The sequence below is a fragment of the Nannospalax galili genome, unplaced genomic scaffold, assembly GCF_000622305.1.
Source record: "Nannospalax galili isolate Female #2095 unplaced genomic scaffold, S.galili_v1.0 scaffold1918, whole genome shotgun sequence".
In the NCBI taxonomy this organism is placed as follows: Eukaryota; Metazoa; Chordata; class Mammalia; order Rodentia; family Spalacidae; genus Nannospalax; species Nannospalax galili.
Window position 1 is genome coordinate 45556 of NW_008340676.1, and position 26555 is coordinate 72110.

Here is a 26555-nt window from a genome sequence, read left to right on the forward strand (position 1 = left end):
ATAATCTCTTCCTTAAAAATTTTTTTAAATATTTTTATTTTATGTGTATGAGTGTATTGCCTACATGTATGTGAGTGCACCTGTGTTGTGCAATGCCTCGGAGGTCAGAAGAGGGCTTCAGAGTCCCCTGGAACTGGTGTTAAGGATGGTTTGTAGCCGCCATGTGGGTGCTGGGAATTGAACCTCTGTCCTCTGCAAGAGCAATCAGTGTTCTTAACCACTGAGCCATCTCTCCAGCTCCATAATCTCTTCCTTTTAAAGAAAGTTTCACTGTTGTAGCTAGGAATGTCCTTGAATTCTTGATCTTCCTCCCTTTTCCTTCCAAGTCCTAGGATTACAAGCATGCATCTCCACATCAGCCACATAATACTGTATTATAAGTAATATGAGCTGGGCATTGTGGTGCATGCCTTTAATCTCAGCACTCAGGAGGCAGGGGCAGGTGGATCTCTGTGAGTTCTAGTCCAACCTGGTCTCCACAGTGAATCCAGGCCAGCTGTGGCTACAGGAAGACTATCTCAAAAAGACCAAAAAAAAAAAAAGTAATAATGGGCTTTAAATAGTTTATCTTCCAATTTTAGTCCTTTATGCATAATGTAGTCAAGAGTCTAGACTACCTATCTCCACAGAGGGCTTAAACATAAGTGGAATGTTCCCACCTGTTCATGTGTAAGGGCTCACAAGGCCCTTGGCAACCACTGGAAAATCAACTCATGTTACCACCTCTGTTCTAAACAGCTGTCTACTTGGGGGTATTCCTTCTTTGGAGGTGCTCCCAGTCTTGGGAGTTCTTTCTCACGTTTCCTTAATAAATCTACATTTGCTCTGCTTTTTTTTTCTTTTTTTTCTTTCTTCCTTTTTTTTTTTTTTTTTTTTTTTTTTTTCCTTTTTTTTTTTTTTTTTTTTTATTTTTGATACAGGGCCTCCAGCTGACCTGGAACTCACAGAGATCCGCCTGCCTCTGCCTCCCGAGGGCTGGGATTAAAGGCACACACCGCCAAGGGCAGAAGAGACAGCTCAACAATTAAGAGCACTTTCTGAACCTGGCACTCACTGATTGGTTAGATTGGCTGGCTAGTGAGCGCCAGAGGTCCACCTGTCTCCATGCCCCCTGCACTCGGGCTGCAGACACGGTCTGAACTTGGGTTCCTCAAGCTTGCTCGGCAGGCACTTTACCCACGGAACCACTCTTAAGTGAGGGGAAAGTGTTAACACAGATCAAGGCTGCACAGTAGATGGGGGAAAACAACAGTAAGAGACACACAGAAAAACACAAATGAGTAAGTTCAAGTAACCAACACACTCTATAGCCGAGTAGCCTAGTAGAAACTGGGAATTTCTTCCAGTAATAATGGTTCACATTATAGATGAGAGGCATCGTTACAGCTTAGAGCAAACTTTTTTTCTTTTTAATGGCATCAGCCAGCTTATCTCCAACCTTATTTACCAGACATGACCTGAATTATCCCCTAGCTATCAAACAAGCAAATGAAACTGCTTGCAGTAAAATTGTTAAGAAAAGCAGCCGGGCGTGGTGGCACAGGCCTTTAATCCCAGCACTTTGGAGGCAGTGGCTGGCTGATCTCTGTGAGATTGAGCCCTCTAGAGAGTGCCAGGTCTAGACAGGCTGGCTGCAGCAACAGGGAGACCCCATATAAAAAAGATCAAAGGAAGCCAGGCGTGGTGGCACAGGCCTTTAATCCCAGCACTTGGGAGGCAGAGGCAGGCAGATCTCTGTGAGTTCAAAGGCCAACATGGTCTACATAGTGAGTTCCAGGACAGCTGGGGCTACAGGGAGACCCTGTCTCAAAAAGACCAAAAAATTAAAAAAAATTTTTTTACAAAGATGAAGTCACCACAGAAACCAGAAAAGGGGCTGAGGCAGGGAAGATGAATTGTAGGGTATTAGCCACATTCTGTTTTTTGAGCTAAGTGGTAGTTGCCATAGTTAATGACTATACCTTTTCATTTTATGCATTTTTTTCCTAAGGTGGTTTTATTTCATAATACAAGATTAAAAGAAACTAAGGGGCCGCAGAGATGGCTCAGTGGTTAAGAGTGCATAGGGCCAGCCAGAGGTGCTGGCGTATGCCTCTAATTCCAGCAATTTTGAGGCAGAGGCAGATGGAGCTATGTAAGTTGGAGACCAGCCTGTTCTACCTACTGAGTTCCAGGCCAGCCAGGGCTACATACTAAGATGGTCTTTAAAAAAAGTGTGAGGGGCTGGATGGCTCAGCAGTTAAGAACACTGGCTGTTCTTGCAGAAGACCTGGGTTCGAATCCCAGCACCCACATGGCAGCTAACAACTGTAACTCCAGTTCCAGGGGATCAGACAGTCTCTTCTGATTGCATGACACAGGTGTGCTTACCTACATGCAGGCAATATACACATACACATAAAAATAATAAAATATTTTTTAAGCTGGGCATGGTGGCACATGCCTTTAATCCCAGCACTCAGGAGGCAGAGGCAGGCAGATCTCTGTGAGTTCAAGGCCAGCCTGGTCTACATAGTGAGTTCCAGGACAGCTGGGGCTACAGGGAGACCCTGTCTCAAAAAGACCGAGAAAAAAAAACTTTTTTTTAAAGTGTGAAATAGCCGGGCGTGGTGGCACACATCTGTAGTCCCAGCACTTGGGAGCCAGAGGCAGGCGGATCTCTGAGGTCAAGGCCAGCCTGGTCTACATAGTGAGTTCCAGGACACCTGGGGCTACAGGGAGACCCTGCTTCAAAAAGACAAAAAAAAAAAGTGTGGAAAAAAAATGTGTATACTGTTCTTGCAGAGGACCCAAGGCCAGTTCCAGCACCCACATGGTGGCTTACAGCCACCGTAACTGTAACTCCAGCTCCAGAGGATTTGACACCCTCTTTTCTGAACTTTGTCAGCACCTGCATCTCCATGCACATATCCATAAATAGACACATACATATATACATAACTAAAAAATAAACATCTTTTCTAAAAAGTTGTGTAACATTGTTTTTTTTTAATTTTATTATTTTTATTTTATGTGGATGTGTGTATTGCCTGCATGTAGATAAGTGCACCAGTGTCGTGCAATGCCGCGGAGGACAGAAGACGCTGTCAGATTCCCTGGAACTGGAGTTATGGACAATTGTTAGCTGCCATGTGGGTGCTGGGATTCGAACCCGGATCTTCTGCAAAAACAACCAGTGTTCTTAACCACTGAGCCACCTCTCCAGCCCCAATTTATTTTTAAAAAATATTTTATTATTTTTATGTTATGTATATGAGTCTATAGCCTACATATATATAAGTGCACCTGTATCATTCAATACCCAAGGATGTCAGAAGCCAGGTCAGATCTCCTGGAACTGGAGTTACAGATGGTTGTGAGCTGCTATGTGGGTGCTGGAAACTGAACCTGGGTCCTCTGTGAGAGCAGCCAGTGCGCTTAACTACTGAGACATCTTTCCAGCCCTGACATAATTTTTTTTTCTTTGGTCTTTTTGAGACAGGGTGTCCCTGTAGCCCCAGTTGGCCTGGAACTCATTATGTAGACCAGATTGACCTTGAACTCACAGAGATCAGCCTGTCTCTGCCTCCCAAGTGCTGGGACTAAAGACTCAGTCCTCCCAGTTTGAGGGCAGGACTTCAACATGTCTGGTTCACTACCACATAACAGGGCGTGGCACCACAGTCAGCACACAGTTCATAAAAATAAGCAACTGAGAGCAGGTGAGGCAGCTCAATGGGTAAAGGTGCTTGCTGCCAAGTTTTACAGGGTTTGATCCCTAGAACCCACATGGTTGGAGAGAACAAAGTATCATGAGTTATCCTCTGGCCCATACCCCAAATAAGTGAAAATAAATAAAAATAAGTGAATGAATTTCACTGAGGTGTAAGACATCCAGGCATCCTCCTCCTCCCAGCCCCAAACCCACATGCTCAGCAGCAAATTTTAGACTGCCCTGCTGATGTCTATCTGTCTGTCTGTCTGGTCTATCTACACACACACACACACACATACACACATATCAATTTGTTTGAGACAAGGTCTCACTATGTATCCCTGGCTGGCCTCAGTGACCCTCTGGCCTCTGCCTGCTGAGTGCTTGGATCAAGGGAAGGCATGTACCACACCAGGTTCCAGCTGATCTTTTCCAGAAACAGAATTAATTTATCATTACTGGGGTTTGGGAGGTAGCTCAGTTGATAGAGTGCCTGCCTAGCATGCATGAGGCCTGGGGTTCAATACCTGCATAAACCAGGCACTGTGATTCATATCTGGTGACTCACATCTGTAATCCCAGCAGTCAGGTCCTTAGGCTTGGTGGCAAGCACTTTACCTGCTGAGCCATCATGTTAGCCCTGGTTATTAAAGAACTTTAAGATTTGATGTTGTTCCTTGTTGGGTCTTGGACTTAAGTGGGACCAATTACCCCCTTTTTTTCTTTCCTGTTTCCCTTTTGTAACGAGAATGTCTACTTGGTGTCTGTTAAACTGTCAAAGTCTAGAAGCATGTGAGTTCACAGATGGACAAGAATTTATCTCAAGATTATCTTTGAGTCTTATCCATGTCTGATCTGCGTTAAGACTCTGGACTTTAAATTTTTACACTGTTGATGTAATGAGCAGAGACTTTGGGGCTATTAGGATGGAGTAAGTGCATTTTGCATATGAGAAAGACATGAAGTTTGGAGCCAGGGATGGGGTGCTATGGTTTAGATATATCCTCCCAAGTTCATGCAAGAGTCCCTTAAATCCTCAGTTTCTCTAATAAAGAGAAACTGCCAGGCATTGTGTACATACCTTTAATCTCAGAGCTCAGGAGGCAGGAGCAGGTAGATCTTTGTGAGTTTTGGCCAGCCTGGTCTACATATACATTTCTATGCCTGCCAGGGCTACATAATGAGACCCTATCTGGAAAGAGGCGGGGAGCGGGGGAGAGGGGGGAAAGGAGATTGGGGAGGGAGGGGGGAGGGAGAGATGGGGGAGGGATGAAGGGAGGGAGGGAATGGGGAGAGAAGCAAAAGAGGAGAGAGAATTTTAAAATATTGTGAATTTAAAAAATGAGGGGTTGGGGATTTAGCTCAGTGATAGATTGCTTGCCTAGCAAGCTCAAGGCCCTGGGTTCGGTCCTCAGCTCCGGGGGGGGGGGGGGAAATAAAATACTGTGAATTAAATGAGAATGAAAATGCAATTTATCAAATTAAGTGGAAGAATTGGACAAGTACAGAGTATGGTGTGGTGGCATATACCTTTAATCTCAATACTCAGGTGGTCGAAAGATCTCTCTCTCTCTGTGAGTTCAAGGCCAGCCTGTCTCAAACAAACAATGCACACTGATTTCTGGGCTTCAGCAAAAGCAGTGCTTAGAGGGAAATTTATAACATTCAGTATATAGATAAGTAAAGAAGAAAGTCTAAAACAAGTCACCTTAGGAAACTATTAAAAGCCGAACAATCAGGTATGGTGGCACCTACCTATAATCCTAGTACCTGGGAGGCTGAGAAGCAGGACGATTACTGCAAGTTCAAGGCCAGCCTTGGATACAGAGTGAAACCTTGTCTCAAAACAAACCAACAAACAACTCCAGAATAATAATAATAAAAAAATACAGAAGATGAGTAACTTAAACCCAAAGTAAGCAGAGGAAAAGTAATAAATATTAAAGCAGAAATTAATGAAATTACAAACATAAAATTAATATAGAACTCAATGAAGTTAAAAGCTGTTGTTTTGAAAAGAATAGAATTAATTGGCCTCTAACAGGCTAACTATCTAAAAAAGAGAAAAGATACAACTTAATAAAATTAGAAATGAGCTGGACATGGTGGTGTACACTCTAATCCAAGTACTAGAGAGGCAGAGGGAGGAGGATCTCTGGAAGTTTAAAGTCAGCCTGAACTGTATAGCAAATTCCAAGACAGGGTTATACAGTACGGCCCTGTCTGAAAAGAAAACCCCAACAAAACCAAACCCAATCAACCAAAACGACCAAAAATTCCAAAGAAATGAAAGAGGAAACATCATCTAAACTTCTGTGTGTGTGTGTGTGTATGTGTGATTTATTTTTATTTTTGTCTGTGTGGGTGTATGTGCATGTGTGTGCTTGGATACACACACCTTTGGAGGCCAGAAGTTATGTATTTGGTGTCCTCCTCTATCACTATTCCTTTGAAGCAGGATCACTCCATAAACCTGGGACTTGTGTTTCCTCAAGATCGTGCAGTTCTTAACCACTGGGCCATCTCTTTAGCCACTTTTCTCTGGTTTCTGGTTTTTTTTTTGTTTTTTGTTTTAAATTATTTACTGTATAGCCCAGGCTAGATTTGAATTCACAGTAACCCTTCTGCCACAGTCTCCCAAGTGCTGGGATTACCATCATGAGCCATCATACCTGACTCTTCCCAGTCTACTGCAAGGGACTTGTGCACTCATAAGCCCCTGGAGATGAGTCCTACGGAGGCCGCCAGTAGCCTCCCCTCTCCTGACTTCTCAGCAGGGTCCTCTTTGCTCTGGCATGCAACATTCTGTCAAGGCCCTTAAGGCTTGCTGTTTTCACTCGCCCCCACGCTCACCGGTGCTGAGATGCTTAGGCTCTCACCTGGCTGACTCTATCTATGCACTCTCCTTGCTCCATTTCAGTCCCTTCCATTGGCTTCAATTCTAATTGATATGCCGGTCAATCTTGTTTCAGACAATATTAAGTCCTTAGGCTTTGGATAAATAGCTATTTATCACCCAACTTATCTGTCCTTCAGTGATCTCTGACTTGACACACATATTTGAAACTCTGCAACTTCCTCTGAAGTAAAATCGTTTCCTACTTCTCTCCCTCAGGAACCTGAACAGCTCTGTCAGGACCCTGTCTACTCACCCCCTCTTCCTACCCTGTTTACCCACCCCCTCTAGGCTAGCGTGGGTTCTCACTATTTCACACTGGCTCTTTCTGTTTGCTTTTTGAGACAGGGTCTCATGTAGCCCTGGCTGGCTTCAAACTTGCTGTGTAGCTGAGGCTGACCCTGAACAATGGATCTTCTTGCCTCCACCTGCCAACTTTCAAATCCTGGGTTATGGGTGTGTGCCACCCACAGGTGTAGGTACCTGGTCTACAACACTGGCTCTTTAACATGTCATCGAAGACCCAGAGGATGTGGCCCATTTACCTTTCCCCCTGGGCTTGGCTTTCCTTCCTCCACAGCGCCATGCTGTGGTTGCTCCTTTCTGCAACAGTCTCCACCTAGACCCTCTCTGCCTGGTTAGCTCTTCCTGCCCTTTAGAAAGACCTAGGTCAGGGGCCAGCACGATGGCTCAGCAGGTAAAGGCGCCTGCTGCCAAGCCTGACGACCTGAAGTGATGCCCTGGACCCATGTAAGGGAAGAAGAGTACCAACTCTGGAAAGTTCTCTGACTTCTGGGACTGGAGAGATGGCTCAGCAGTTAAGAGCACTAACTGTTCTTGCAGATGACCTGGGTTTGATTCCCAGCACCCACATGGCAGCTACGAACCGTTCTTAACTCCAGTTCGAGGGGAATCCAAAGCCCTCTGTGGCATTGCACGACATGGTGAACTCACATACATGCAGGCAATACACTCATACACATAAAATTAAAAAAAATGTTCTCTGACTTCTATATGTATACTGTGGCACATGCAGCCATGCACAAACACAAAATCATGGTTGGAGTGATGGCTCAGTGGTTAGGAGCACTGTCTGCTCTTGCAGAGAACCCCTAGTTTGGTTCCCAGCACTCATATGGTGGCTAACAGTTGTCTGTAACTCTAATTTCATGGGATCTGATGCCTTCACCTGACCTCTGCATTGCATGACATGGGTGCACTCAATACACTTATAAACATAAAAATTTAAAAAGTAGGTGGCCCATACCTTGGAGGCAGAGGAAGGTGGATTTTTGTGAATTCAATGCCAGCCTGATCTACATAGTGAGTTCCAGGCCAGCTGGGCCTACAGGGAGACCCTGTCTTAAAAAGACTAAAATAGCTGGGCGTGGTGGCACATGCCTTTAATCCCAGTACTTGGGAGGCAGAGGCAGGGGGATCATTGTGAGTTTGAGGCCAGCCTGGTCTACATAGTTCCAGGGCAGCTGGGGCTACAAGGAGACCCTGTCTCAAGAGAAAAAAAAAAAAAAACTAAAATAAATAGATAAATAAAAAAGTAAATAAAATATTTTAAATTATTTCTTAATATTTCATTTATTATTTTATTCATATATTCATTTAGTTTTTGGTCTTTTTGAGACAGGGTCTCTCTGTAGCCCCAACTGGCCTGGAACTGGCTATGTAGACCACGTTGGCTTTGAACTCAGAGTTCTGTCTGCATCTGCTTCCCAAGTGCTGGGATTAAAAACTGTGCCTGACACCATTTTATTTATCTTAAAATTTTATGTGTATGAGTATATTGCCTGTATGTATGTAAGTGCACTTTTGTCATGCGATGCCTGCAGAGGTCAGAAGAGGACATAGGATTCCCCTGGAACTGGAGTTATGGACAGTTGTTAGCTGCTATGTGGGTACTGGGAATTGAACCTGGGTCCTCTGCAAGAGCAGCCAGTGTTTTTTTTTTGTTTTGTTTTTGGTTTTTGGTCTTTTTGAGACAGGGTCTCCCTGTAGTCCCAGCTGTCCTGGAACTCACTATGTAGATCAGGCTGGCCTCGAACTCACAGAGATCTGCCAAGCAGCCAGTACTCTTAACCTCAGAGCCACCAGCTGCAATAAATAAAATATTTAAAAAATTTTTTTTATTTTATTATTTTATGTGTATGCATGTATTGCCTGCATGTAGGTAAGTGCAGCCGGGTCATGCAATGCCATGGAGGACAGAAGAGGCTGTCGGATCCCCTGGAACTGCAGTTACGGACAGTTGTTAGCTGCCATGTAGGTGCTAGGATTTGAACCCAGGTCTTCTGCAAGAACAGCCAGTGTTCATAACCACTGAGCCACCTCTCCAGCCCCCAATAAATAAAATATTTTAAGTAGGCCGGCGTGGTGGCACACACCTTTAATCCCAGCACTCGGGAGGCAGAGGCAGGTGGATCTCTGTGAGTTCAAGGCCAGCCTGGTCTACATAGTGAGTTCCAGGACAGCTGGGGCTACAGGGAGACCCTGTCTCAAAAAGACCCCCCCCAAATATATATACATATATTTAAAGTAAATAAATAAATAAATAAAATGTAATAAGAAAAAAAGAAGGTCCCGGTCAGTCAGCACTGTCTCCAGGGAGACTTCTTGCCCCCTCTCATCAGAGTGTGCCCAAGGTTGGCACTTCTACCCACTCTTGAAGTACTGTGTGACTGCTGGTCTACCCGTCTTTGTAGAACAGGACTGTGGTGTGGCAATCTCAATGTTGGGTGAATGGTCATACAGAAAACACTTGGCACAGACAGGGCTTACATGCCTTATAGCCAATACAAACAAAAAGAACAGGAAAAGAGATCAGAGGAGAAACTAAAAAAGGCTTTATTCTCTTAGGGATGGGTGGAATCCCTAAGGAGGGGACAAGCTGAGGCAGGATGGGAAAGGGCAGCTAGTGTGTATGTTCAGTGGACAATGAGGGACCAGAGATCCTGAGTGTAGGCCAGGGATGTGTGCTTCCTCCTAGAGAGGGAAGCTCCCAGAGGATGTGGCTCAGGTCACCAGACAAATGCTTCAGGAGGATTAATGTGACAGAACCAGGCTGAGTGGGAGAGGCTGAGGGCACATCAACCACCATGACAATGTTACAGTTATCTAATGAGGAGACATTAGGGCTGTAATGGGCTGTGGAAATTATCTACCCAAGGGCTCCCTACCCTGGGCTGCACTTCAGAATCTCTTGGGGAGCTTTTGGAAAATGCTGATGCCTAAGGTCCTTGCTCCAGGCTGTTTAATCAGAATTTATGGGGAGAGGGTCAGGCATCCACATTTTTAAAAAGCTCCCAGATGATTATCCTGCAGCTAAGTTCCTCATTTTCCAGATGAGAGAACCAGACTCGGAGAATTTAAGACAGGGGCTTAGACCACAAACCAGTCACACGCAGCGTACAACCAATGGCCGCTCAGCTGGGCCCACCCTAAAGCCTAGTTCAGGGAAGGGAAGTCTAAAAGATGAGCAGTACAGTAGTATAGACAGCTAGCAGGTGGTCAGCCTGTGTGAGCACTGCACCCACCTCCTTCACTACGGTGTGGAAGAGTCTCAGTAGTGCTACTTACAGCCCCAAGGAGAGGGCTGAAACAACTCATTCAAACCCCGGCACCATCTGAAGTTCTGTCAATATTTTCGTCATTATTACAAAGAATCTATGAGAGAGTTTTAAAGAATTGGCTGGATGTGGTGGCACCTGTCTTCAATCCCCACATCCAGGAGGCAGAGGTAGGCAGATCTCTGTGAGATTGAGACCAGCCTGGTCTCTGGTCTACAAAGCGAGTTCCAGGTCAGCTGGGACTACAGGGAGACTCTGTCTTAAAAGAGGGGGAGCTGGAGAAACGGCTTAGAGGTTATGGGGACTGATTGCTCTTACAGAAGGCATGGGTTTGGTTCCCAGCACCCAAATGGCAACTAACAACCATCCTGAACTCCAGTTCCAGGGGATCTGATGCCCTCTTCTGCTCTCTGCAGGCAAAACACTTGTAACATTTAAAAAAATTAAAAAAAAAAAATCCCAGCACTTAAAGAGGTAGAGGTAGGCAAATCTCTGGGAATTCAAGAACAGCCTGGTCTATATAGTGAGTTCCAGTCCAGCCAGGGCTACACAGAGGGCTAGAGAGATGGCTCAGTGGTTCAGAGCACTGGCTGCTCTTCCAGAGGACCTGGGTTTGGTTCCTAGCACCCACATGACAGCTAACCACTATCAGTAACTCCAGTTCCAGGGATCCAATGTCCTCTTCTGGCCTCCACGGGTATTGCACACACATGGTACACTTATACAGAAGTGGGCAAAACACTGATATATATACAAAAAAAAAAAGTAGAGGACCCAGCTGGATCAGGCCCTCCCATGGTCACACCTGGGACAGCTTGAGCATGGGAAAGAATAAGGAAAACACTGGGCTTATTAGCACAATAGCAAGAGAGAACGCAGCGCCTTTCAGAGATGCCCACTAAAGCACTGCACATGTGGATGTGCCCAGATTAACTTCAGAATAACATCACACAGGGGAGAGAGTAGGGCAGAGGATGAAACGGACCCCGGTGAGTCAGGAAGTGCTGCAGCCACAGGACTGGGATACATTACGCTGTTTTATGTGCCTGATTCAAGGCTTTTTAAAAAAGGACTTTGGGTTAAACTTTTTAAACATTTATTTATCTGTTTGTGTGTGGCCTCCATGATGTGCATATGGAGGTTAGAGGACAACCTGTGGGCATTGGTTCTGCACTTTTTTTCTTCTACCACGTGAATTCTGAGGATTGAATTTAGGACCTGAGGCTAGGTGGCAAAAGCCTTTACATGCTGAGTGATCTCACTGGTCCTCAAGGCTGTATTTATTTATTTTATTTTGAGACAGGGTCTCACTATTTTGCCCTAGCTGATCTGAAACTTGCTATGTAGACTAGGCTGGCCTGGAACTCACAAAGATCTTCCTGCCTCGTCCTCTCAAGTGCTAGGATTAAAGGTGTGCTCCACCATACCTGGCTATTTTTTTAAGTTATTATTTCTTTTTTAAGATTTGTTTGGTTTTGGTTTCTTTTTTTTTTTTTTTTTTTTTTTTTTTTTTGGTCTTTTTGAGACAGGGTCTCCCTGTAGCCCCAGCTGTCCTGGAACTCACTATGTAGACCAGGCTGGCCTTGAACTCACAGAGATCCACCTGCCTCTGCCTCCCAAGTGCTGGGATTAAAGGCGTGCACCACCATGCCTGGGTGGGTTTGATTTTTTAAGTCAGGGTCTCACTATGTAGCCTTCATTAGCCTGGAACTTGCTATGTAGACCAGGTTGGCCTTGAACTTACAGATCTGCCTACCTCTGCCTCCTGAGTACTTGGATTAAAGGTATGCACCACCATGCGCAGCAAGATTTCTTTTTATTTGTGTATGTGAATGTATATCTGTGTGTATGTGCACATATGTGTGGATCCCCTGGAGCTAGGACTACTGGCAGTTGTGAACCACCCCACATGGGTGCTAGGAACCAAACTCAGGTCCTCTGCAAGAGCAGCAAGAGCTCTTAAGTGCTGAGGCATCTCTCTAGCCTCAAGGCTTTTTTTTTTTAAAAAAAAAAACACTAGCCAAGTATCTACTATTGAGCTACATCCCTGGTCCACTGTTTATGTTTAATATTCTCCATAATAAAAAGGGTTTACATATGAAACTTTAGGGGACAAACCACAGTTTATTTCCTTAATACTTATTAAGGAAAGAAGAAAGGAAATGGATGTGATGAATGAGAGAAAAAATAGTGACAAAGGAAGAAAAAAGACAGAAGGATGAAAGAAGAAAGGTAGAGAGGTCAGATGTGCAGTTGAGCGTTTACCACAGTGTTACTCAGAATTGATGTGTTGGGAAAGAACCCAAGTGTCCTGAGACTCAGGAATTGGTAAAGTAACTATAGTAAATCATATCATAAAACACTTCTGAACAATCAAAAGAAATTAGTAATATACAACATGGGTAAAGTTCTAAAAAAAAAATGCATGGCCAGACATAAAACAAATCACAGAACCCAGATCAGTGGGTTGCATGGGTGAAAGGAAGAAAAAAAGTATCAAAGATTATGTCTTAGGAGTGATTTCAAATTGTCAGTCTTGTCTCTGTTAAGAGCTCAGTACTTCCTAAGGTTCTGCCTGACAATTTCTGAGCCACAAATAGTGCTGCCAGATTTCTTACAGAACCAAGGTTTAAAAAAGATAATAAAACCCTAAACACCCATTGAATTGTGACAAACAGGGTGAAGGGGGGAGACAGCTCAGTGTTTACTCAAGAGGCAGAGGCAGAGGCAGAGGGATTGCTGAGTCCCAGGCCAGCTGGGGCTAAAGGGAGACCCTGTCTCAAAAAGAACAAAAAAGAGAGCATTTGTTGTGCTGCTCTTGCAGAGGATGAGTTCAGTTCCCAGCTCCCACATGAGGCTGCTCACAACTGCCTGAAACTCCAGCTCCATGGGATCTGATGCTCTCTTCTGGTCCTCTATAGTACTGCAGTCACATGCACACACACACACACACACACACACACACACACACACATATACACCTAAAAAATTACAGCTAGAGAGGCTGGAGGGATGGCTCAGCGGTTAAGAGCACTGACTGCTCTTGCAGAGGACCTGGATTCGAGTCCCAGCACCCATGGGGCTACAGGAAGACCCTGTCTCAAAAAGACCAAAAAAAAAAAAAATCTTAAAACCTTTTTAAGGGTTAATAAAAATGTATGTATATGAGTTGTTTTGCCTGCATGTATATAAATGCACCACGTGCATGCAGGGCCCACACAGGCCAGAAGAGGGCGTCAGATCCCCTGAAGCTGGAGTTACAGACAGTTGTTAGTCTCCATGTGGGTCTAGAACCAAACCCAGGTCCTCTGCAAGAGCAGCCACTGCTCTTAACTGCTGAAACCATCTCTCCAGTACCCTCCCCCAAAGTCTTAAAAAAACTTGCTGCATTAAATTTTCACAAACGTAAACACTAAAGGCTTCTGATAATGGCATTTTTGTTCTTACAAGAGCATATAATTTTTTTTTCAATTTAAGGAAGGGTTTAATAGCATGAGCTGGTCAGATTGCATCCACACTCAGGAAACAGAGAGAGATCAACAATGCATAATTTCTATTGCAAATCTGCATAGACATTATGAAGAGTCACTCCCAGTGCTGAGGGCATACACAGTAGGGGATCTAATTATTATCCTTCTGGTTCAGGCTGCCTCTGAGGCTGTCCCTTTATCCCTACACACCCGATGCTTCACCTGATCCTGAAAACTGGTGGCAGGAATACCCTTGAAATCATACCCATGACCTACTTCCTGAATCTTCTTGCATAAAAAGTCACAAAAAAATTTTGGTTTTTTTGGTCTTTTTGAGACAGGGTCTCCCTGTAGCCCCAGCTGTCCTGGAACTCACTATATAGACCAGGCTGGCCTTGAACTCACAGAGATCCGCCTGCCTCTGGCTCCCAAGTGCCGGGATTAAAGGCGTGCGCCACCATGCCCGGCACAAAAAATTATTTTAAAGGTGCCAGGGGAGACTTCTTGTTAGCTTTGAATACTGAAACTTGGGGATCAGTGATAGGTTCCCCTCTACCCCAATGAGGCATTATTTATAACTGGGGGGGGGGGGATGATCACGCTGTAACTGATAATGTATAATCAATTACAATAAAAATAAAGTCGATCAATACATACTGCTAGAAAACATCTCCAGTTAAAGAACTGAGTGAAAAGTCTATGGGATATTGGTTTGCATTTCTATCAATTGAACATTTTATGTTGGCTTATTTGTGTCAGGATCTCTCATTCTTAGCCCAGGCTAGTCTGGAATGTGTAGTGATTCTCTTGTCTCAACCTCCTAAGTGCTAGGATTAACAGGTGTGGGTCACCACATTCAGCCTGGCATTTAATTTTTTTGGTCTTTTTGAGAAAGGATCTCCCTGTAACCCCAGCTGGCCTGAAACTCACTATGTAGACCAGGCTGGCCTTGAACTCACCAAGATCTGTCTTTGCCTCCCAAGTGCTAGAATCAAAGGTGTGTGCCACCACGCCCAATCTGCATTTACTTATTTTTAAGAGGTGTATAAATATGTATTGATAGATGCCATCCAGTCATCACCTCCCCCTGAAGAGCATACTCCTAAACTCAGGAGGAAATGTGGCTGACCTTGTCCTGTCAGGACATTGAGGTATACTGTCACTTCCTCCTCCTCAAGTCTCTAGGTGTCTCATGAGCAGGAGGACTCAGTTTTCTAATTCACTATATTGTCTCCATAATTTTTCTATAAGTGTAAACCATCTACTAAATATTTTATATTTACACAGATATTTTCAGTGAAAATTATTTTCTCAGTTCTCCCCTAAATTTTGGGAAACATTTTAACTGGCTACATAGTACATTTTGATCTTATTGGACATTTGGGATTTTTAGAAAACTCTTGCATAAGAAGGAAAAGCCAGGTGTGATGGTACATACTTATTATCCCAGCACTTGGGAAAATGAGGAAGGGGGATCACAGCAACTCTGAGGCCAGCCTGGCCTACAGAAGACTCTCTCTCAAAAACACAAAACAAATAAATGAACAAACCAACAAATCATGACAACAAAAACAAAGTGACGGAGATTATAAATCTGATGCTTCATTTAGAGTGAGAAAGGAAAATAAGTGAACACATGGTCAGGTGAGAAGTGGTGGGAAGGGAGGTGAGATGCGAGGGTTAGGAGGAGCAGGAAGAGTCCAGGTCTACATTCTATGCAGCACTGACCGTGGACCACACTAATGGCTCACCTGTTCAATGAGAATTAAATAGATAAAACCAGCAGGGATGGTGGGAAGGAACCCTAAAATAAGACACAAGTAGAAACAAATAAACAGAACTATCCTTCAAATGAACAGCATAAATGCACCAAAGTGGGGACGGGAGCCCAAATAATTTCTGAATACAGAATTTTAACTATAAACCCTTGTGCTAAGACAGCACCATAAAGCAATAACAAAGTCTAATTAGCATGCCTGTTTTACATAATGATGAAAATCACAGATTAACATCTCTAAAACCAATTCCTGCAAATTCTGGGATTGAGCGAACAGATACACTGTGGTGCTGGAATTCTTGATTATTGAAAAGGAATTACAAATATGGAAATGGGGGAAGCCTGGGTTAGAATTGGAAGTATTTATGTCAACTCTTATGATTTATGATTATGATTTAAGTCAAATCAGTCTGTTGACTGATAACTACATAAATAGCTATAGATGTTGGGTATGAATAAACAGACACATTTCCCAGATGAGGTAACTCCAGTCAACAGTGAACACACAGTACTCAGAATTTTGTCTGTACTGGGGATGGATCCCAGGGCCTTGTGATGCTAGGCAAGTGTGTACAACTGACCTATATTCTCAGTCTCCCTATATACGTACATGTACTCCCTGACTCTATATGCATTTCATTTTAGGATTCTTTCTGTACATGCTCAGTGTGTACACCCATACAAACCATATAACCACCAACCACACTATATGCATGTGAGGTGCTGATCACTGAACCCAGAACCTGATGCACGCTCAGCCAGCACTCTATCACTTGGTTATACTTCCAGCCTCAGATCTTGATTTCTAAATATACTGTTCTCCATCAGAACGGGGTTCTCCTTAAAAGAAATTATTGATTCTAGCCAGGCTTGGTGGCACATGCCTATAATCCCAGCACTAGGGAGGTGAAGGCAAAAGGGTCAGAAAATCAGGGAAGGCCATGGTTGGTTACATAGCAAGTTCAAGGCCAGTACGTCTCAAAGGAAAAAAAAAAAAATCATACACAAAATGTTGATTCCAGGGCAGGGGCAGAGAAATTTAACGAATACAGATTATCTTGCTTTGTCAGATTAAGGAGAGTGCTTAAGTCATGAAGGACACGCCAGAGGAATGATCATATGCTCTGGAGAGGCGTCAACTGGCTGAGTTTGGGTTGATTTGCACTATGAGAGTGAGACTGAACAGCCTGTGCCCCACTGTGTAAAAAGGATCTGTGTGCGCATAGAGGCAAATATGTAAAGGGAGAAGGAAAATCGTCCCTGGAGTAGAATGTCAACAGTCAGGGCAAGGCAGTGACAGAACGAGAAAGTCTCAATTTGGGGACCACTGTAGTGACAGCGCTGAGCCACAGAAACATGTCAGGAGTCACCAGTGGGAGCTTAGACTAGTGTATACGAACCTGAAAGGAAAAGCTATCTACAGAGCCTCCAAGTGTTTCCCAGAAAGCAAAGCAAAACAAGTACATCCTGGAAGATTAGTTTTTGTTGCTGTTTTAAAAAAAAATGTTATTTTTATTTTATGCACACGTTTTGTCAGCATATATGTAGGTGTACTACATGCATGCAATGCCTGTGGAGGACACTGGAGGCACTGGATCCCCTGGAACTGGAGTTAGGGACAGTTATTGGCTGCCATGTGGGTTTTGGGAACTCAACCCAGGTTCTCTGGAGGGGCAGTCAGAGCTGTCCTCTCTCCAGCTCTGTTACAGTTTTTTTGTTATTTAAAAAAAAAAAAAACAACAACAAGGGCAGGAGAGATAGCTCAGCGGTTAAGAACACTGGTTATTCTTGCAGAAGACTTGGGTTTGAATCCCAGCACCCACATGGCAGCTAACAACTGTCCATAACTCCAGTCCCAGGGGATCCGACAGCCTCTTCTGGCCTCCATGGGCACTGCTGGACACGGGTGCACTTACCTACATGCAGGCAATACACGCATACACAAAAAATAAAAAAAAAAAAAACCAAAAAAAACTTTGGCCAGGCGTGGTGGTGCACTTTAATCCCAGCACTTGGGAGGCAGAGGCAGGCGGATCTTTGTGAGTCTGAGGCCAGCCTAGTCTACAAAGTGAGTTCTAGGACAGTTGGGGCTACAGGGAGACCCTGTCTCAAAAAGACAAAAAAAAAAAAAAACCAAAAAAAAAACACAACACCACCACCACCACCACCGTTTCATATAGCCCAGGTTGGCCTCAAATTCACTGTGTAGCCATGGCTAGTTCTGAACTCCTGATCCTCTTGCCTCCATCTCCCAGTTGCTGGGAAAATGGGCATGTACCACAACATCCAGAAAAACACTCTTATTAACACTAAAGGAAAAACTGTGGAGAGACCTAGTAGGCACCAAGAGTTCATAAACAGTATGGGTGATGGGAACCGAACCACATTGTGAGCCTGAGGGCACAGCATCTACTTGACAATCCTACCCAAAATGTATATACTGAGTTTACTCACTAGTAAACATTAGAGACCCGATACAAAAATAACTGGTTTGTTCCAAACCATCAGAACAAAGACAAAGAATGAATGGTAGGAGGCAAGGAAGGGCATAATGTCCCCTGCCTGTAATCCCAGCAGCGCTCAGGAGGTTGATGGAAGATAGCCTCAAGTTAAAGGTCAGGTTGGGCTACAGTGTGAGACCCTGTCTTAAAAAACAAAACAAGGGGGCCCTCAAGATGGCTCAGTGGGTAAAAGAGTTTGCCACCAAGCCTGATGACCTGAGTTTGATCCCTGGAACCCACATGGTGGAAGGAAAGAACCGATTCCTCCAAGTTGTCTTCACCTCCACACACACACTCACATGGACATAATACATACACATATGCAAAATAAATAAATGTAAAAACAAACAAACAAGCCGGGCGTGGTGGCGCACCCCTTTAGTCCCAGCACTCAGGGGCAGAGGCAGGCAGATCTCTGTGAGTTCAAGGCCAGCCTGGTCTACACAGTGAGTTCCAGGACAGCTGGGGCTACAGGGAGACCCTGTCTCAAAAAGACCAAAAAAAACCAAACCAAAGCAAACAAACAAACAAAAAACAAGGGCTGGAAAGATGACTCAGTGGGTTAAGGTACTTGCTACCAAGCCTGAGGCCTGAATTCAATTCCTGGAACCAAGGTTGGTGGAAGGAGAGAACAGACTCCTACAAGTTCTCTTCTGACCTCTACTCATGGTCAACGCCGTCCCTCCAAAGAGATACACAAAAACAAGTAAAGGTGCTAAGAGAAACAGAGACAATAGGAGACTCTGTTGTAGAATTTAAACCATGATGGCAAAAAGAGACAGGATCCTGGAATGTATGTACCGAAAAGAAAGGACTTTTCTTTTGCTCAGGGCACACTGCTGAGAAGTGACGACGAACTAAGTTTGTAGATTATAGCACTGTGACAATGCTCATTTCCTGAGTTTGGTAACTACACTGTGATTAGAGATGGGGTATGTCTTTTAAGGAAATACAAACTGAAGTCTGAAGTAATCAGGGTTCAGGAAACATCAGACCTATAATTAACTCTGAAAATTGTGTGTTGGGGGAGGAGGGGTAGGAGAAGGATAAAAACATTACAGTAACAAGTTAACACCAAAAAAGTTAACATTTAAGGAATGTTGGTGAGGAGTATGTGAGGATTCTTTGTATGATTTGTGCAGTTTTGGCTTTTTTGCGGTTTCATTAAGTTGATCTTATTTCAAACACATACAGCCTTTTGATATAAAAGCAAATATAGTGAACAGCTTTGATCATCAATAATCTTTTTTATTTTATGTGTATGAATGCTATGCCTGCTAAGTGCATCTGTGTTGTGCAGTGCCCGTGGAGGAGGGAAGAGGGCATTGGATCCCCTGGAACTGAACTTATAGACAGTTGTTAGCCACCATGTGGGTGCTGGGATTCAAACTTGAGTCCTCTGCAAGAGCAGCCAGTGCTCTTAACTGCTGAGCCATCTCTCCAGACCCTGAATAATCTTTTTAAAAAGATTTATCTTTATTATTTTAAATTATGTTGCTTATGTGTGTGCCTATGTATGGATATGTATATAAGGGTGTGGGTGCCCTCAGAGACCAGAAGAGGGTGAGGGATCCTTGGACGTGGGAGCTGGAGTTACAGGTAGTTGTGATCTGCCTGATGTAGGTGCTGGGAATTGTACTCACTCAGGTCCTCTAAAAGGCAGTATGTGCTCTTAACCCTTGAGCCATCTCTCTCCAGCCCCATCAGGAATAATCCTTGCTTTCTTATGATTTTTAGTGGAATTACCAAATCAAAGGTATGCAATTTCTGAAAGACTGGTGTCGGTACATTTTAAGATTGATACTGAAATATACTGATACAGGAATATGGGTTTCTGAGACTCTTGAACGTGGAGAAAGGCTGTGGAAATAGAGGATGGAAGAGGGTAGACATGAGGGTAGAAGTAGGCTAAGGTCTAGTCCTCCCAGGTGGGACAAACAGCTGGAATTACAGAGCAAGCTGCATGCCTATCGTCACTGTGCTGAGGCTTGAACCCAGGGCCTCAGGCATCCTAGGTAAAGCACTCTCTCTCTCACTGAGCTATACTTCTGACCCTATGAAGCATGCTCAAAATGAGTGGTAATCAAAGGTAGAGGAGGGGACATGTCAGCCAGTGAGTGGAGGACTGAAGCTGAGGACCACTTTAGACCTTTTCAGGAACAATCCTTAGGTGGTTTTACCAACTGCACAGTAAATTCCCTGCATGGTGAAGGTGGGCTTAGGTACCTGATTAAATGATAGTGCCCTGGATCTCCCCCACCTCTAGATGCCTCCCCCTGGGCTAGGCCAGTGATCCGCTGCTGAGTCCTTGAGTCTTCAGTTGGTGCTCAGGCAGCAGCCACATGCCGGAAACATGACCTAGCAACTTCCTACATGATATACTTTGATAATTCTCATGGTTTGAATATGAAGGGTCTCCTAAAAGGCTCATGCATTAATGGGTTGGCTGCCAAATGATGGGCATTTGGGTAGTGTCTGGATCCTGAGGGCTCTGACCTCATCCAGGGATTAATCCTTTGATGGATTTATATATGGAGGCATTGTTGTGAAGAAAAGGCCTAGTTAGAGGAATCATGTCCAGGGAGTACCCTGGAGAGCTCTAGCTTGCCCTTGGCATCTTCCTCTCTCTGTAACACAATAATATAAAGTCATCTTAAATGTCCATAATACATTTCCTTAAGGATGTATATATGAAAATGACTCCTTCTGAGTCTCTGTGGTTTCCCAGAGACTGCGTTATGTGCTTTGTGGGGGTATCTCATTTAGTCCTCCCAATGACTCCCTGAGACGGGAACATGATTATTCCCATGTCACTAATGAAAACCAAGTCTGGAGAGATTTTACTGGCTTCATGTCATCCACATCATAAAGCCTAGCTTCAAATTCAACCATTCATTCATTCATTTATTATTTATTTATTTGTTTATTTAAATTAGGTGTCTGTGTATGTGGGTGTGTACATTTGAGTGCAGGAGCCCACAGAAGCCAGAAGCATGTGATTCTCCTGGAGCTGGTGGTTGTGAGGCACCTGATGTTAGTGCTGGGAATCTAATGTGGGTCTTCAGCAAAAGGAGTATGTGGTCTATACCACGGAACCATCTCTCCAGCCACGAATTTTTTTTTTTTTTTTTTTTTTTTTTGGGACAGGGTCTCCTTGTAGCCCCAGCTGTCCTGGAACTCACTATGTAGACCAGGCTCACCTGGAACTCACAAAGATCTACCTGCCTCTGCCTCCCAAGTGCTGGGATTAAAGGCGTGTGCCACCACACCCGGCTTGGGCCAGGAATTTTTTTAAATAGTTTTTAATTGCATTTATTATTTGTCTGTCTGTCTGTCTGTCTGTCTGTCTGTCTCTGTGTTTGGATGTGTGTGTATGCACTATAGCATGTGTATAAGGTCAGAGAACAACTTTTGGGAGGTGGTTTTCTCTTTCCACCATGTAAGTTCCATATGAACTCAGGTCCACAGGCTTGGAATAAGTTCCTTTACCCACTGAGCCATCTTGCTGGCCCCAAATTCAAGAGGTTGAATCTAGAGTCTTCAGATAAGAAACTTTCACCAAGAAGAAGAAAAGGACAATCAATCATAAATTGAAAAACCGAAGTTACTAAATGGGGACCAAAGGTGAAAATTATATCCCAGTAAGTACATACCCCATTTTTCCACTCTAGATTCTGGACAGACTGTGAGGCTGTTACCTGACAGAAGAACTGCTGACTTCCTGCTCCAGGTGTGTTAGTGAAGGTGCTGGTAGGTTTGGAAGAAGAGACTGGAAGACGGTGGGACACACTGACTGGTACTGGAGTCCTGTTTGGCTGTGTCAGCTGGTCTCCCGTAAAGTTGGATCCTGCTGCCCCAGACTGAACAGCAGACCCAAGACTAGGATGAGCCGTGCTAGTTGAGCTGACGGCAGGAAACCGAGTGGGCCCTGTCATGCTGGTCACTGATGGCATGGTGGTAAAGCCTGGTCTTCCTTGGGAAACACTGCTCTGCCCAGGTGACAGGTGTAATACGGTTGGTGATGCCTGTTGCAACGGCATCTGTCCGCCAACAATCTGAGGAGACGCATGATTGACTATCACCGGACTTCCAGGGGTGGCAAAAGTCTGCCCAGATACTAACTGGACGGCGGTATTCTGGTTGTTAAGCATCTGTCCAGAATATGGCTGATTGGTCCTAAGCATGTTGGAAGAGTTCCTATTCAACATGACATGCTCTGAGGCCACTTGGCCAGAGATGAGCTGAGAGGGTTGAGTCTGAAGAAGTTGCCCATTTATGGTCTGGACGTGATGTACTGAGTTGGAGCTGACGGAAAGGCTTGTAGGTATAAGGAACTGACTTTGTGGGGCGTGAGGCTGGCCCATGGGCGAATGAATTACGATACTGCCCCCTGCACTGCTCACTGCCTGCGAGGTGACAGTCTTTCTTGTGTTCTGTTGGTTGACAATGTTCACAGACATGTGTGGACCGACTACGGAGCCCTGGGGCGAGCTTGCGGAGGCAAAAGAGAGCCCTTGCTGTACGTGGTGCTGCTGAATTCCCAGACTGTTCACATTGTATGTATTCTGCTGACCCATCTGGATAGGCTTTGGCTGGATATTAATTGGGACTTTATTTGAATTTGGTGCAAGACCCCTTTGAATGATGATGTTATGCACAGGTAAAGATGTCTGGAAATTTGTGCTATTAAATGGAACGGTGACAGGCTGTGCTACTGGACTGGAACTGGAGTTCCCAAACAAGGAGTTGCCATTAGGAGTCTGTCTGTGAGCCAGGAGCCCTCCACTCACACTGGATGGGGCTTGCTGCCCACTACCCTTTAATATGATTTGAGATCCATCTAGATTATTAATAGTCATCATGGAAGGTTGATTACCAAATGAACCAATTAACTGTATCTGACCAGAACCACTAATCTGACTGCTATTAGGCAAATGCTGGCTGGGAACACTGATCCCCACGTGTTGCATAAAGCCATGTTGCACACCCACTGTATTGCTTGCAAATGATGCTCCAACAGGCACATGAGTCACCCCGATAGGCTGCAAAGTCTGACCTGAGTAATTAGAAACATTAGAAGCCTGAGTAAAGGATGCTGATGAAGAAGGATGAAGCTGAGCTTGTGCAAACTGTTGGCTGGAGCCTATACTGGCATCCAAATAGGCTTCTTCTGCCAGCGTCTGTTCTGTGATGTTAGCCTCCTGCAAGGATTTCTGGAGAATGTCGAAAGGTTGGTCCTCGCTGAGATCAGGAAGAGGAGAAGACTCAAGTTCATCCTCAAGAAACTGAAGGCTGCTTGAAAGTGGTAGTCCATCACTGGGCCCTTCTCCAAGCTGGGAGCTTACACCCTTGAGGGACGATTTAGGGTCAGCATTCTACAAAACAGAAAAAGTGTGTTACACAGCATATCCAACCTTCAAAAGTGACACTTTGAAATCTTACTCTTGAATAAAGTATATCAATATTTTCCAGGCACAACTTTTTTGTTTCAGTTTTGTGGGTGGTTTGTTTTTTTTTTTTTTTTTTTTTTTTTTTTTTTTTTTTTTTTTTTTTTAAGGGGGGGTTTTTTTTTTCTTTTTAATATTTAAGTTTGCAGACCAGGTTGGCCTTGAACTCACAGAGATCTGGTTGCCTCTGCCTCCTAAATGCTGGGACTAAAGACATGCACCACCACGCCTGGCTTGGGTGTTTTAAGACATTAAAAATATCTTATGGGGCTGGAGAGATGGCTCAGTGGTTAAAAGCACTGACTGCTCTTGCAGAGGACCTGGGTTCAATTCCCAGCGCCCACATGGCAGCTACAAACTGTCCTTAACTCCAGGGGAATCCGAAGCCCTTTTCTGACCTCCACAGCATTGCACGACATGGGTGCACTCATATGCATTGCAGGCAATACACTCCTACACATAAAATAAAAATAATAAAATATTAAAAAAATTTTTTTAAATCTTATTACTTTTAAATTTTTGTTTTTTACTTTTTAAAAATTTTAAAATGTGTATGAGTGTATTGCCTGCATATGTGTAAGTGCATCCATGTCATGCAATGCCCGAGGTGGTCAGAAGGTATCAGATCCCCTGGAACTGGAATTTCAGATGGTTGTTAGCCGCCATGTGGGCACTAGGAACAGAACCCAAGTCCTCGGCAAGAACAGCCAATGCTCTTAACTGCTAGCCCCAGCTAGAACTCCCTATGTACAACAGGCTGACCTAAATCTCACAGGAACTAGCTGCCTCTGACTCCTGAGTGCTGAGATTAAAGGTACATGTCATCATGCCTGACTTCCTTTATGATTGATTGATTGATTGATTGATTGATTGATTGATTGATTGATTTGGGTCTTTTTGAGACAGGGTTTCCCTGTAGCTGCAGCTGGCCTGGATTTACTATGGAGACCAGGCTGGCCTCAAACTCACAGAAATCCGCCTTCCTCTGCTACCCGAGTGCTGGGATTAAAGGCGTGTGCTACCACGCCCCACTAAGATTTATTTTACTTTTCACTTATGTGTACATGCATATGCCTGTGTGTAAATATGTACATGTGAATGCAGGTGCCCACAGAGACCAGAGGTGTTAGGTCCTCTGGAGCTGGAGTTACAGGCAGTTGTAAGCCACTCTATGTTGTGCTGGGAACCAAACTTGAGTCCTCTGCAGTAAGTATTCTCAACTGCTAAGTCATCACTCCAGCCCTTTTCTTTTCTCCCTTTTTTTTTTTTTTTTTGGTGTTTTTGAGACAGGGTCTCCCTGTAGCCCCAGGTGGCCTGGAACTCACTATGTAGACAGGTTAGCCTTGAACTCACAGTGATCTGCCTGCCTCTGCCTCCTGAGTGCTTGGATCAAAGGTGTGCAGAACTACGCCTGGCCAGCCCTTGTTTTTCTTAAACATGGTTTAGCCCATGCTGGCCTTCACCTTGTGGTCCACCTATAAGGCACAACTCTCCAAATTGCTCACCTTTTTTGTTATTTCTTTACTAAGGATGCATAGTACATTTCTAAGTCTATGTATCAATTGCTCTGATAGGGAATATGTAAAAAAAAAAAAAACAAACACTATAAAGGTGCTCTTGGTGGTGAATGCCTTTCATCCCAGCACTTGAGAGGCAGAGGCAGGTGGGTGATTGAGGCCAGCTTGGTCTACATAGGGAGTTCCAGGCCAGCTGGGGCTACAGGGAGACCCTGTCTCAAAAACCAAACCAAACCAAACCAAAAAAACCACAACAATCCCCCATATTCCCCACCCAAAACAAGATGAGATCTTGGCATGGTGACACAAGCCTTTATAATCTCTACTTGGGAGGAAGAGGCAGGCATAACTCTGTGAGTTTGAAGCCAGCCTAGTCTATACATTGAGTTCCTGGCTAGTCAGGGCGACACAGTAACACCTTGTCTTAAGAGCAAAGCAAACAAACCCAAACCCAAAACCTAAAATAAAAAAACCAAACAACAAAGTACACAAAAAAATCCCATGATGAAGTTTGATGGCTCACACCTGCAATCTCAGCACTGAGGCCATAGCAGGATTGCTAGGAATCTGAGGCCAACCAAGGCTACAAAGTGAGTTTGAGGCTAGCCTGCCCTACAATGGGAACTTTGTCTCAAAAAGAAACAAACCACCAAGTAAATAAATAACATGACAGCTGGGTGTGATAGTACACACTTTTAGTTCCAGTACTCCGGAGGCAGAGGCAGGCAGATCAAGGTCAGCCTGGTCTACATAGTAAGTTCCAGGCCAGCTAGGGGACAGATAGACCTTGTCTCAAAAAGACCAAAAATAAATAAATAAATAACATGCCATTCTAAGGACTACCTGAAGCCTGAGCAGCTTAATGTTTTTGAGATATCAGAACACACTTCTTTGAACTAGAGCTTGAATCCAGGACACCAATGTCTGATACGCGCATAAGCAAATGTTCTGTCACTAAGCTATTCCCTCGGATACTAAGACTTTATGTACACACTGAAGCCAGGGCCTTGTATATTCTAAGCAAGTACTCTATCACTGAACTAGATTCCCAGCAAAATTTTATTTAAAAATTTATAAAATTTCATGTTATGTGTATGAGTGTTTTGCCTGCACGTGTATCCTGTGCATCCAGTGACTTCGGGGACCAGAAGAGGGGTCAGATCCCTTGGAACTGGAGTTATAGACGGTAGTGAGCTACCATGTGGGTGCCCTTAACTGCTAACCATCTCTCCAGCCCCTAACTTTATTATTTTTTCAAAGATTGTTCCTAGTCCAAGGCTTTAGTGGGACTCAGACCACAGTGGGTGTCTATCCAAGAAGCAGTTCTGTCTAGACCTTTGCACTGAGAAGTTGACATGGGTCTGTGGAGCTCTGGGAACTGCTCTACTGAGGTCCAGAGGGGATCTATCACCCATGGCCCAGCAAGACCAGTCCCAATAAAAACAAAGTTCCAACATAAAATGAGTAGTGTTTGATTCTTAGAAATAGCTAACTTATTAACAATTATTTTAAAAAATATTTTAATTTTTAAAAAATGTTATTATTTTCATTCCATGTGTATGTGTGCACTGCCTGCATGCAGGTAAGTGCACCCTTGTCGTGCAATGCCTGCAGAGGACAGAAGAGGCTGTCGGATCCCCTGGAACTGGAGTCATGGACAACTGTTAGCCGCCAT

The 26555-nt window shown here is 44.2% G+C and overlaps 1 protein-coding gene across 1 annotated transcript in view; it reads right to left on the reverse strand.

Moving 5' to 3' along the window:
* Positions 1-26555, reverse strand: part of Bicral (BRD4 interacting chromatin remodeling complex associated protein like) — a 94360-nt gene that overhangs the window by 23558 nt on the left and 44247 nt on the right. The window contains exon 5 of the mRNA XM_008835754.3: positions 21615-23291. Coding sequence (XP_008833976.1) covers positions 21615-23291 — 1677 coding nt within the window. The remainder of the gene's footprint in view (positions 1-21614; positions 23292-26555) is intronic.